Source organism: Pseudoliparis swirei, chromosome 2 (genome assembly GCF_029220125.1).
Source record: "Pseudoliparis swirei isolate HS2019 ecotype Mariana Trench chromosome 2, NWPU_hadal_v1, whole genome shotgun sequence".
Lineage (NCBI taxonomy): Eukaryota > Metazoa > Chordata > Actinopteri > Perciformes > Liparidae > Pseudoliparis > Pseudoliparis swirei.
In genome coordinates this window covers 13,436,877-13,451,201 of record NC_079389.1, presented here as the reverse complement: position 1 = coordinate 13,451,201, position 14,325 = coordinate 13,436,877, and the positions used below count along the sequence as shown (strand labels likewise).

The following is a 14,325-nucleotide window of genomic DNA, read 5'->3' as shown; positions in this document are numbered from 1 at the left end:
TTTTGTTTTATTGTTTACCGTGGTTTGATTTTGTTGTTGTAATTTGTCACAAAAAAAATTGACTGTCATACTTTTTTTCATTTCCTTCATTTTTGTGTGTGCACATCTTCTCTTTTTTCTTTTAGGAGAAACTTAACACCAAGTTGAAAAGATCATTTCGCCGACATCCTGTAGTGTAGGTGTTCAGCTTTCACTGAACACGATCCAAGTGCACATCACTCACTTGCTTTTGCAATGTCAGCAAAAGCAAGATTTTTAGCTGGTGTTAAGATACTCTCGACATGCATCTTCCCTGCTGTTACAAGTTCCATCCATCTGTTTTCAATTCAGTTTATCTTGTACAGCCCCAAATCACAAATGACAAATTTGCCTCGGAGGCCTGTACACATAAGACATCCCTGTCCCAGGACCGCACATCGGATCAGGAAAAACTCCCAATAAAGCAAAAAGAAGCATCAGCAGGACCACAGAGCCCTGTATGTTGCTCTGTCACATCAATATAGTAATATGTTATATAATTATTCCATAGAATTTAATGGTTGCCTGATAGTTGTTTGGTGGGAAATACATACAATAATTTTCCTGAGCTCTTTAGTTTTTCATACCCAGTATTTTATCAACCTATGGTTGCCAGGCAACGAGTAATCACTAGTTTGGTTCTATGGACCTGGTGCTATACAGACTCGGTCCCAGAGGCAGTTTGCACTTCATTTTCTTTTCCCCCTGATGGGCTGAATTCTGTGCCACTGATGATGAAAGCTCCGTGACTGCTGCATTGCCCCAATTAGATTATTGTCCAGGGTTGCCTTGCATCACAGAAAATCCCCCACTCTGGGATATCTTGCCAAATCTTTGCAGAACAGAGCTCTCAAAGGGGGCAGCAACCCGCTCCCAAAGAACACTCCCATTTGTCAGTTTGCTCTCCACGCCAGGTTCGGGAATACAAAGTTGTATTTTTGTCCATAGGAACACAAACGAAATGTACTCAAGGACCCAAATGTGCTGATAATCCTTCAAAGCAGGACATTCAAATACTTCTAAATTGTTCCCCTTCAGTGTGTGAAGGGTCAAAACATGTTTTCTGACGGTGTTGTAATATTCCTGTTATTCTGTTTCTCTCTTAGAGGCGCTTCCAGACAGTCGTCAGCCTCTAAGTGTGGCCAGAAAGTCTCGCGACAGAGCATCGGTGAGTACCCTCCATCAGCCCACCGAAGGAATGAGAAATGCTGTATTGAAGCTTCACTGGCAAACACGGAATTATCAAGTAATTTTGAAGATAGAAACCAAACGTGCTGTCCCTCAGCCTTTGTCTGTCCTTTGGTATGAAGAGTTTCAGAAAAGAAAGGTTGGTGAACATGAACATGCTGTGCACAGTTTCCTGACATTGTATAACATGATGCATTTAATGCTTAATTGGGTCAAAACATACACCAAATATTGACCTCTTGCTACTAAAATTAAACTAACACACAAGTTACCATGTACGTCTTTAGTGCAAACACCACATTAATTAGGCGGAATAATTATCATTGGAATTAAGACTTATTAAAAGCTGTTACATATTTTCTCTTGTGACGTCCAGAGAAACCTAATCATCTCTTCAGAGAAACACTCCGTCGTGTTGGGTTGTGCTGTCTCCCCTCTTTCTGTCTAAACCCTCATCCCTGCCTGAAAAACAGGAAGTTGCATTTCTTTATAAACACCACTGCTAGTTTTCCTTTTGTATTCATGTCCGTTGCATGTGCTTTCTGTAAAATGTTTGCCATTGTTTCCTAGTTTAATGGGTCTTTGCAGAAGTAGACATCGCAGATCCATTTAGAGCATTTTCTTTTTTACTGAGTGGGTGTCGAATCGCCCTGTGACATTTCTCCAGCGGCTGTTGTCGTGACTGTATTTTACTCCTCCACCATGGTAATGACATTGTGTAGAAATTAACACGGTTTCTGCTTTTCTTAAATGTCATGCCGTGAAAGCACACTGTTCGAGGGTTTGAACCCACATTACAATTCACTTTTGATTTATACACTTTTTTTACATTTTCTTTTTTTTGCTCTCGTTAGTCTTGCATTTCAGATATCTTAATGACATGTTCACAATGAGTGTGCATGAATGGCTCTTGTGATGGACTATAATTAAATGTTAATCACTCAAGATCTGATGCTACTATCTCATTCATCATCCCACAAAGGAGATGAGGTCTTGTGCCCATCATGCATGCTGAAACACTGTTCTTTTCACAATTTTTTTGTCACCCTGTGTCCTGTATTTTGGTGCCATGCTACTCACCCACCGGGCCTCATCGTTGTGTTATCTCAGTGCCATGCCCATCGTTCGCCACTCACAAAGATCCCCGCCTCCATATCCAGAGTGGCCGCCTCATTAGATAGACCTCGCCCATCCTCAGCAGAGCTTCAAAGCCTCCCGGTATTACAGAGACTCATAGCCAAGGTAGGTGAATGGCAGAGCGGCCCTGCAGCTGCAGGACTTCAGGAAAAGAACATGTAAACATATGGATATTATTTGTTTAAAAATTACTTTATTTTGTAATGTTACTAACTAGACTGGTTGTGTCACCCTTTGTTCAGAATGAACCAGAGCCTCACGCGCCACCAACGGCTCTACCTTTTGTCTGTTTCCCAACAGGACGGCGGGTCGTGGAGCCCTGTGAAGACGTCCTCCGTGCTGCGACATGCCTCTGTGCCGCGGCACGCCTCCACCCTGAGTCGCCGGCCATACCATGAGGAGAGCTCCACCTCCATCACCAGCTCCGGGTCCACAGCTCCTCGCAGACCCACATGTAGGCTGCAGCTCTCTGATGAACTTATTCTCAAAGTATTTCAGTGGTCTGAGAGCAATTCAACATGAATCTCATCAGCCTGCAGCATGAGGCTCAACAAATGAAATCTATTCTTAAGATAGCAAAAACTAGATGAATGTTGATAATTGATTTCTTGAATTAAGCTCAAGAAAACTCGAGTCCTCCCCATTGTCCTGCCTATCCTCTGTTTATCTATTAGTTGTTTAGCATTTAATGAGATACAAGCTGTATTATTTGTACAGTCCCATTTCACCATTTCTATGTAACTATAAGTCAACGTGTTCTAGACACAACTAACATGGTAAATAGAAAAAGATCCAAATGAATTTGTTTCGAATTGGACATCCAGCAACCCTTGAATCTCCTTTTCCTTCTTTCCTCCTTGCCTCCCCATCATCTTCCTGATCTGAAAACATTTCCTGTAGCGGTTCGCACAGAGATGAGGGCCGAGCATAGGACCGGACGGGCCACCAGCATGACAGGTAGATGGGATGCTCCATATACACTTAAGTTTAACTTGATTCACTAGTATATATGGCTATAATATTTTGAAATACTCTATATCTGTTGGTCTGAAAAGTGACTTCTAAAAGCCAAAAAAAAGCTCAACAATTCAGCATTTGATAAAGTAAGGATTTGCTCTTTTATATTGATCAACATCCACAACCTTTAGACAGATGTGCAGTGCTGCTCTCTAGCTTTCAGATTCCCCCTTTGACAAACTGAAATCACCAAAATTGTTGATTTTCCACATCTTCCACTACAACCTTCATCCTTTTTCTTCCTTCCCACCAATAACAGAATCAATGCGCTCCCGTTCGGCTCGCAGTGGCCACTCCACCCCCCGCACCCCTGGCTCCACAGCCGTCACCCCAGGAACCCCACCCAGCTACTCGTCGTCCTCAAGGACCACTGGAACCCCACGCTCCCTCAGCTTGATTTCCCAGGAGAGGAAGATAGCCGTGGTCCGCACCCCACCCAAGTCACCCGCAACCACACCCAAGCAGCTCCGCATCATCAGCCAGCCACTGCCTGACTTCAAGAACATCAGGTCCAAAATCGGCTCCATAGAGAATATCAAGTACCAGCCCAAAGGAGGACAGGTGACGCTTTTCTTCCTCACTTACCCCAAAACCCGTAGCTTCTATCTAACTGCTTGCTTATTTCTTTCACCTCTGCAATATTACGCTCCAATCTCCACTGCATGCATTCTGTTTTTCTACATGTCTCTGTCTTCATAATGATCTCAGAGATGATTATTCGAGAAATTGTTGTGACATACTGAAATGAAAAACGATATGAGTCCCGCGTTCAGTTTCTATAAACCTAGATTTCTGCATGCAAAGACATTTTGTGTGTACTAAATCTACAGCTTCTCTTTGGCCACAAGCTGCATGACGCAGTTAAAATGTAATCTGCCTCTCAAGGCAACAGCTTTATGCTATTTTGATGAGATGACTCAAGGTGTTTAAAGGCATATGTGGGTTTTATGACATTCAGAAATAATTTTGTGTTTCCTATCAGCGGCACACAGTGTGACCTGGACCCACGACCTGCTGGTACACCTCAGCACTGTTGACTATGACGCCGTGTGTTTAATGGAGCCTGGGAAAGAGAGTGCCACTAAAATAATGAAAAGCCTTTATGCTGTCTAATTAATACAGTTCATACATTTGAGAGACTATTCTTGAATGATTGTTTCATTTGAAAAGAGAACATAAAATACAATAATAAAATGACTTATGAATAATTCTGTTAACTTTTTCAATTAATAGATAGTATCATTTAATTTTCAGAGCAGCAGGGAGAGCTGTCTGGACAGATGTTGCTTGAACCAGTCATGTGATGGAAAGCCAATCACAGTTCTTGTTTAGACTGATTAGACTTCATGCCATTTTTAGGTGCCTGCATCTTGAAATTTAGGAGGTAATTTAATAAAAAATTGTGAGGCAGGAAACAATGACTGATATATTATGACGGGCAGACCTTTACATTAAGTGAAATTAGTAAATGTTTAGTTTTTTTAATTGATGTATGTTTTTATTGATTATAATTAAAATATTTGTAATTATTTATTGAGTGCCACACCTTTCAACCTCGGGTCTCTTTAGATAGATAGATAGATAGATGTATACTTTATTGATCCCGCAAGCGGGAAATTACAGGCAGATCCAGGAAGATTACAGCATAACACGAGGGAAGAGAGGAGAAAATAAAAAACAACCCCCAGAATATGCCCCTAGAGGGGTACAGTGTGGGAGCAGAAAAAACACCTCAGCACAAAAGCACATACATCTAAACAAGACATGCAACGTGAGGAAGGGGGGAGGGGAGGTAAACCAAAGACTGGGTGGTCAAGCTCAGCCGTAGGGGGGCAGAGGGTAACCAGCGTAGACAGGCAGCCAGCCATCTGGCAGCCCGTTAGAGCGCCAGTAGACCACACTGGGGGCATAAAGCAGGCGAAGGCGTGGGATGGGGGTGAGGGTAGTGAATGCATATCAGTGTGTGTGTAGAGTTCGTGAGTGATTGGCCCGGTAAGTCGTCCTCCCCCAGGCCACAACAGACAGAGTTCTCAGTCCGCAAGATGGTCGTTGCCATGGAGATAGCCTTGAAATGTCCTGGGGATACAACAACCACAGGTGTCTGTGGATAGGGGGAAGGGAATGAGAGAGGTTCTCACTTCAGCGATCTTCAGGGGAGTTGTTGTTCCAGTAACGGCCTTGGCCAAGGCCCGTTCTGGTTGAGGGAGCCGAAAGCAGATAAGATTGGGATTGTTTGGTCTTCCAGCAGCTACATCCAATTTGCGCACCTACTATTCCACCACTTTCCTCCCATTTCCCAATAGGATTTCAAATCGATCCAATTTCGTCGGGCAGCCTTAGGGGGCTTTTAACGGCTGTCACCGTTTCCTTAATTTTCCGATAAACCAGGGCAACGCCAAATCCAAACAGCAGAAATCCAGTAATCATAGTTCCGAATAGGTAGATGTCATCTACGTCCTCCACGGAAAGGGCTGCTAGGCACACGACACGTCCATCGTGTAACCAGCTGCAACGTCCCGGCAGGACGGGCAGGTTCCCCCGAACCCAAGCTTCTCGTCGAGAAGACGGTGTCAATTTAAAAGAATACACCAAGTATGTTGGCCTGCTTATCAACTTAATAACCATGATGCGAATGCAATGATAATCAGTGTGAAATACAGCTTGTCGGTATCACCGGCTCATTGGGCACTACGTTTGGTGAGAAGATTTAAGTTTGGAGTTTTTCAAGACTTTAATTGAATTGTCTTTTCAAAACTCAAATCAGCAACAGAGGGCATGTCATTCATCGACATGAAACATTCTATATTTACATTGTACATCAGTATCCTCTATTGTCTCTCCTCCCAGTGGTGTTATGACAAGCATTCCTGCCCATGCACCATGAAAGAGGCCCATACTATCTGTATTTCTCCATAGATTCATATTTTTTACAAGAAGTTGGACTTACTCACAAAATGCAGCTCCCAGGATAATCTGAAGCACTCTCCCCGTAGAGGCTATGTATGTACCCTTCTGTAGTGACCAACTGTTTCCCCTCTTCTTTAGAGGGAAAGGCCCATGATTAGATTCTAGTTTGTACCTGCTACAGTTTATATGTTTAGTCCCAAGTCCAATTAAGTGACGTGCAACAAGCTACTGTTTGTTACGCAGTGCAAATCTGCACATGGGTATCGTGATGGTTTAGTATCACAGTACCTTAGTTTGTCGTTTTTCCACCACCGTTTTAGTCCCACCCTTGGACCTTATAACCTTGGATGCAATTCTTTGTCTCCCTTTGTACTTTTTGTGTAGGTTGACCAAAGTCACTTTTAAAGTTGAGCTTCGCAAGTGTTCTATGATGCATTATTGTGACTTGCATCCATATGAGCAGCTAACACAGACATAGCAACTGGTCTGACAGCTTCTGGTTTTAGCCACCTTCCTGCTGTGAGAGCAGTGCCTTAAAACCCCAAATACCCCAACGGTGTGGCACCAAGGTGGCCTCAAGGTCAGATGACCAAAACCATACGCTGTCAAATGTCGAGGAGCAAGTCACGGTCATGTCCGACCTGCCCCATCTCACAACTGTGGATTGACTTTTCACTGGCGGGGGCTAAAATAAGGAGGAAATATGACCACAGAACTCACTGCCATCATTTCCCTTTGTTTACTTCCCCGTGTAATCGTGTATTACTGTACATATCGAGTATTGTCTTGTGTTTGGTAGTTAGCTATCCCTCTCTTGTAGCAGCCATGAGAAATGTTCCCAGAGACCAGAAGTGGCTCTGGTGTTCACTGCTTGGCTTCTTTCTTTTCTGAAATACTGGATTATTGATGTCACCTAAATTAAATTTGGCTTGACCTCTCCTCGTCCTTATTTTTGCTGACTTAGTCCTCTTAATTTAGACCAGAAGGGCTCACTTGTGTAACCACGTGGCTTCTCAAGGGAGGCAGCAGCAGCAGCAGCAGCACACATTGTGCTCATTGGGTAATGAATGGGAAACAACAACAAACTCTTTTCCTGTCACCCCCTTGTTCAGAATTGAACCTTCTTTTGTTTTCTCATGTTGTCAAGTAGAAAACAAGGTCCTTTATACTAGATTCTAGAGCTATATCTCTCATTCTATACATTTGGTTGTATATCAAATGTCTGTATACTGCGTATCACAGTATTTCAAAGCATTTTAAAGTATTGTTTTGGTCTATTCGTGGTCTTTCCTCCACCTTCCTTTAGAATTATTTAGTGCTTTTTTCAAAACAATGCATTAAATATGCATGTTCCCAATGCTTTTACTGTGCTTCTGGGTAACATGTATTTATCGTTAGTGTTATGTATTGTACCAACTCTGCTGTATCTGCATCTCACTCCGGCTTTCTCTCCCTGCAGTTTTAAGAGAGCCATAACAGCACACTCATATTGTATCATCCTAATCTAATGGCTTCAAGATTTCACTGCATTAATGTAGCATTGAGTAGAGTCTGTCAAAACTCCATTACACTATGTATGACCTACAAATCCCTTAGTGGCTGAAAGGCACACTAACTACTTTTGGCTGCAACTAGAAGACACCAATCGTTGCAGGGAAAAACAAAAAGATGTTTTAAAAGGCCCCAATGTGGATTTCTCGAGGTGGGCCGAGAGTAAAGACGATCCTCTTGAAGAGTCACCGGCTGACACCAGGAGTCAAAGCTGATGCGGAGTCGCGTTATGTGTCTATCTTGTCTGTTAGCCTCGAGTCATTGTATCCATGCCGTTCACCCAGGGGACAACAGGTGAACCAACAGGTCAAACACTACTGCCTACATTACAGCCAAACAAACACAGATGTCCAGGACATACGCTCTTAACAGTGGGAGGATACAAGCTATTCGAGAGACATTTTAAATAAAAGTGCCATGCCAGAAAGCGTTGTTCCTCACCTCCGCCCCTGTAGGTTCTCATCCCCAATGTTAAACTGGACTATAGCCATGTTCAGTCCAGGTGTGGGTCCTTGGACAGAAGGGGCTACTCGGCCGGAGGTGGAAACATGAGTCTTGTCTTGGCGTTCATGTCAGTGTCATTTCTCTGTTGTGTTGTTTGTGTTTTTACAGTGTTGTTTTGTGCTTCCTTTTCCACCTCGTTTTATAGTTTATTGTTAAGTCACTCACTAGATAGTACAAGCTGATTGTCTCCTCCTCCAGCATTTGATAACAAATAGGACTGTCGTAGCATTCTACCTATATTTACGATGATTGGGGAGGCGTTAAAAAATCACACTAACACCTTCTATACATGTTTTATTGTACATTAGTCAGAAAGTAGATGATCTAAATGCATAGAAGGTGACTCAACATCTCTCGTCTAAAACAGCAAAGCAGTGGGTATGTTTTTTTTAGGTTGATAATACCAATACATGATAATCTCATCATACATCTTATTATGTGCCTCTGGGCGACTGGGAACACAGAGAAATAGGAGCTGAGGTTTAAAGTAGCATACAATAGAAATACTCAAAACTGTTCTTAAATGCAGCACTTGAGGAAATGCACTTGGCTTCTTCTGGTGCGCTGAGAAAATGAAAGTGATGCCGGTGGCTTTACATGTTCAACTACAAGCGAGGTTAACCTGTGACTGAGATAAACAACATAGTAGGACACAGCAAATGCATGGTTGTTAAGAAACTGTTGGAGACATTTCCATTGAATTTCCGTTTCCAAATGAACTAGACAATGTCACGGCGCTATTAGAGTGGACCCAAAAGCACGACTCAAACAGGAGTAACAAAGAATACTGTCTTTGGTTGGAAACAGGCTGGGTCAAAACCGGGAGATCAGTCGAAGAAGCAAACAAGTCCAAAAAGGGGCAGGGCAGAGAATCAGAGGTCAGAACAGACAGGTCAGGAATATACTCTAATAACGCTGGAGAACTTGGCACGAAAACACAAGACAATCTGGCAGAGGACAAGTGGAAGTGAGGGAGCTAAATAGTGAGGGACTAATGAGGGGATGGGCTGCAGGTGAGAAGGGCGTGAGGACCAGGTGAAGGGAATGAGGGACTAACGAGGGAGTGATCAGAGGCAGGTGAGAAGGGCGTGAGGACCAGGTGAAGGGAATGAGGGACTAACGAGGGAGTGATCAGAGGCAGGTGAGAAGGGCGTGAGGACCAGGTGAAGGGAATGAGGGACTAACGAGGGAGTGATCAGAGGCAGGCGAGGGGAGTTGGATTGACGAGATGGTGTGACAGGATGAAAACAACTATTACAAAAAGGAAGGCGTGGAGCTAAACTGTGACAGACAAGTACCAAGAGAAGGCTTAGGACCCAGGCTTTATGGATGAGTGGTATCACGTTCGTGGATCCCCTCAGCTTTATAAATAGAACAATGTTGGAGATGGAACGGCATCGTGCTGTTTTCAGAGAGTTAACTATCAAGGGTGAGTGGCAGATACAAATGTAATGTTCATATATCAAGTTGGGAGATTGATCTGCTCCTCTCACATTGAAGTGCATGAAAAGACCAACGTGATTGACCATGATTGTTACCGGCCACGAACACAACGCAGTGATAGGGTCATGGTATGTGGATTTGGTATGGTAATAAAATATATGTCACCACCACCTCCTCCTCCTCCTCCTGGATGGCGCGGCTGTGTCCAGTCGCCGTCGCGGCAGCTCCGCGGAGATTGTGCGCTCTTTTAGTTTTTGTGTTTATTTTTAATATTTTCTTTGCCACAAACACATCGGCACTAACAACATACGACCGCAGCACACTTTTGGACATAAACTTTTGCGCAAAACAAGGGTTTTTGTCCACTTTTTCCATCGATCCAGCGTGGCCGGCGGAGATTGTACGAGCGAACCGCAACAACAACAGTGGAGCCGCTACTACGGGGGGACGACGAAAACATCGAGGGAAACGGAGCGGAATTCGGAACAGACTGAGAGTTCAAGCCCACCGTCCACCTTTGCCCAGCATCCTTCTTGCTAACGTCCAGTCTCTGGAAAATAAGATGGATGATTTTAGGGCAAGGATCAGATTCCAACGGGACATGCGGGATTGTAACATCTTTTGTCTGACGGAAACTTGGCTGACCCCGCTGGTGCCGGATAGAGTCATATGCCCAACCGAGTCCTTCTCTGTTTTCCGTGCAGACAGAACGGAAGAGTCTGGAAAATCTAAGGGTGGAGGGGTCTGCTTCATGACGAACAACATGTGGTGCGACCCCAAGAACATTAAGACTCTTTCTCGTTCCTGCTCGCCGAACCTGGAACATCTGACGATCTCATGCCGTCCATTCTACCTTCCCCGGGAGTTCAGCTCGGTCATCACCACAGCCGTCTACATTCCACCACAAGCGGACACCGACGTAGCACTATCGGACCTACACGATGTGTTATGTCGGCATCAGAACAAGTATCCCGACGCGGCTGTGGTGGTGGCTGGGACTTTAACAAGGCAAACCTAAAAAAAGTCATGCCGAACTTTCACCAGCACATTACGTGTGCTACCAGAGGGGAAAGAACGTTGGACCACTGCTATACGCCATTCAAGAGAGGCTACAAGGCTGTCTCTCTCCCTCCGTTAGGGAAATCAGACCATGCCGCCATTTTTCTGCTTCCGGAGTATAAACAAAGGATCGCGGAAGCGGTAGTGACGAGGAACGAATGCGGTGGTCTGACCAATCAGAGGCTGAGCTACAGGACGCTCTGAGTATTGTCGACTGGGACATGATCCAATCCAGTTCCAGTGACGTCAGCGAGTTTTCGGAAGTAGCAATGAGCCTCATAGCAACGCTTAACGGACACCATCGTCCCCACGGTAAGAGTTAGGGTCTTTCCTAACCAAAAGCCGTGGGTTGATAGATCCATCCGTGAAGCTGTGAACGCCCGTACTGCTGCCTATAACTCCGGTCTTGTATCCGGCAACATGGACGAGTACAAGGCAGCGGTCTATGGACTGAGGAGGGCGGTGAAGGAAGCCAAAAGGAGGTACCGAGACAGAGTGGAATCACAGATGGAGCAGCGCGACACCAGGCGCCTATGGCAGGGGCTACGGACTATTACAAACTACCAGAGCAGACCCGCGCAATGGTGAGTGCCGACGCATCCCTAGCGGACGACCTGAACTCATTTTATGCACGGTTTGAGGCTAGCAACAACAGCGCTAGCTCGCCGGCTAACAACAACACCGTTAGCGTAGCCGAGGTGAGTTCTACCGCTGGGGATGAACACACACTCTCTGTGACCGAGCACAGTGTGAGGAGGGCTCTGTTGAGGTGAACACCAGGAAAGCTGCAGGTCCAGGTGGCATATCTGGGCGTGTACTGGAGACCTGTGCTATCCAGCTAGCTCCAGTGTTCACCACAATATTCAACCTCTCCTGGCTGAGTCCGTGGTCCCGCCTGCTTCAAGAGATCCACTATTGTCCCTGTGCCCAAGAATGCTTCTCCAGCATGTATGAATGACTACCGACCGGTGGCCCTCACCTCGGTGGTCATGAAATGCTTTGAGAGGCTGATAAAGGACTACATCTGCGCCTTCCTCCCTTCCTCCATGGACCCGCTGCAGTTTGCTTATCGCCCAAACAGATCCACGGATGATGCTGTCTCCCAGGTACTGCACACCACACTCTCTCATCTGGACAGCCAGAGGGGGCTATGTGAGACTGCTGTTCATTGATTATAGTTCAGCTTTCAACACCATAGTCCCCTCCAGACTGGCCGGCAAGCTGATTGAGCTGGGACTGAACACCCCTGTGTGCTTGGATCCTGGACTTCCTGACCGCCAGGCCACAGGTGGTCAGGGTGGGCAGACACACCTCCAAATCCCTCACCCTGAACACAGGATCCCCCCAGGGTTGCGTCCTCAGCCCCTACTGTACTCCCTGTACACACATGACTGTGTGGCCAGGTTCAGCTCCAACACCATCATCAAGTTTGCGGATGACACAGTGGTGGTGGGCCTGATCTCCGACAACGTCGAGAAGGCCTACCTGGAGGAAGTTGCTGATCTGTCACTCTGGTGCCAGGACAACAGCCTCATCATGAATGTCACCAAAACTAAGGAGCTGATTGTGGACTTTAGGAGGGCACAACAACAGAGGACGTACTCACCACTGGGGATTAACGGGACTACTGTGGAGAGGGTGAGCGGGTATAAATACCTGGGAGTCCACATCACCGAGGATCTGACATGGTCAACAAACACAGACACTCTGGTGAGAAAGGCAAGGCAGCGCCTCTACCACCTCAGGCAGCTGAGGAAATTTAAAGTTTCCCAGAGGATCCTTCAGTCCTTCTACTCTGGAGCTGTAGAGAGCGTCCTGACAGGAAGCATCACAGCCTGGTTTGGCAACTGCTCCGCTCAGGACAGGAAGGCTCTGCAGAGAGTAGTGCGTTCGGCTGAGCGCACTATTGGAACTACACTCCCCACCCTGCAGGACTTGTACACCAGGAGGTGCAGAACCAGAGCCGGCAGGATCATGAAGGATCCTCACCACCCCAACAACAGACTGTTTCAGCTGCTGCGGTCAGGCAGGCGCCTCCGTAGTCACGCTGCAAGAACAGAGAGACTGAGACGGAGTTTCTTTCCTCAGGCCATCAGGATTGTGAACTCCGACCTCACCAGGACCCCCACATAGACCCACACAACTGCCCCTCTTAGGCACACACACACACACACACACACACACACACACACACACTTACTGTAAATATTGTGTTGTTTTTTATTGTAAATAGTGTGTACTTGTTGCCCTTGCACATTCCTGCTGAGCATTGCCACTTTCATTTCACTGCACACCCTGTGTGTGTATGTGACAAATAAAACATCTTGAATCATCTTGAATCTTGAATCACACTCTGAATGGTGAACTTTGAGCAAATATTCATGTTTTACAATGTAGGTCTGTACTCTTGATACGCCTGAGTGGACTCTGTAGTCCCGACAACTTGTAGTATGAAAACTAATACTCAGATAGTTTTTCTTATTGTTCATGCAAAATTGAATGTTGTGTTTTTCTCTGTCAAATAACGTGACTATGACCATAGCTATCACAAAGAGTTCAACCACACAGTTCATAGATTTCATAAAGCTCTGTTCGCCGGAGGGACGAGGCAACCGGCAGCGTGAAGTCGACCCTCGCTGACACGGAGCACATCTCACCTCCGTCTTCCGGCTCACGCTGCGTATCTTTGCCAGTGGCGTGCACGTGAAAGGGGCGGAGCCGGCTGGTGAACAGGCCGGTTGCGCCTCGCGCACTCGCTGCTTGTGGTCTGCCGCGTGGCTCGTGCCCCGCGCTGCTCATCATCGTCCCACTGTTCCCGTTCGTTGTCTTTCCTCTCAGGCGCAGAAAGAAAGCAAAATAAAAAGGAACACCAATTCATGAGTTTCAGGAGACGTATCAATAACATCAACATATAAACGGGCACCTTGGCAAAGTGATTTCTGGCCACAGGCGTGCCCCAGTGGCAGGGTTGCCAGGTCTGTGTGACAAAACCAGCCCAAAAACCAGCCCAATATCAGAACTCAAAATATGCCCGTGCCAAACCATATACACTGCTTTTAAAGTCCAACAGCATTGCTATCATTGCCAAATGTATTGTAATATCTACACAGTAACACCAAATGTTTAGTATGCCAGCATTAAAAGCAGTTTTCCCAAAACAGTTATTTCACCTAGGTCCTAAAATGGCCTTGTGTAATTAGATACAGTATATTATCATAAATAAAATATAGCTCTGTGAACGTGTAGACCAATTCACTGACGGACAAACTAACCTGTTGCTTTGTCTTTAGGCTTTCGCACCGTTAGGTGCGTGTGTGTATGTGGGCGTGTCCCATGTCCATGTGTGTACGTGCTGATCTGGAGTCAGTTTGGTAGGATTTGGGTATAAATACATTATTTCATTTAAAATATGGATTTTTATTTAAAGATATTCATGTAATTTGCATGCAAAATAGGTCTACCCGAACCAGCGGACGACAAATTCAACCCGCGGCAACACTT

General features: G+C 45.6%; 1 protein-coding gene across 3 annotated transcripts in view; it reads left to right on the top strand.

Moving 5' to 3' along the window:
- The window catches only part of map2 (microtubule-associated protein 2), a 37,859-nt gene that overhangs the window by 19,470 nt on the left and 4,064 nt on the right, over positions 1–14,325 (top strand). For 2 of the 3 annotated variants that reach the window (XM_056425420.1, XM_056425432.1), the window contains 5 exons: positions 1,125–1,186; positions 2,317–2,448; positions 2,644–2,797; positions 3,244–3,300; positions 3,620–3,921. In XM_056425420.1, coding sequence (XP_056281395.1) covers positions 1,125–1,186; positions 2,317–2,448; positions 2,644–2,797; positions 3,244–3,300; positions 3,620–3,921 — 707 coding nt within the window. The remainder of the gene's footprint in view (positions 1–1,124; positions 1,187–2,316; positions 2,449–2,643; positions 2,798–3,243; positions 3,301–3,619; positions 3,922–14,325) is intronic. The other variant, XM_056425429.1, reaches the window with a different exon arrangement.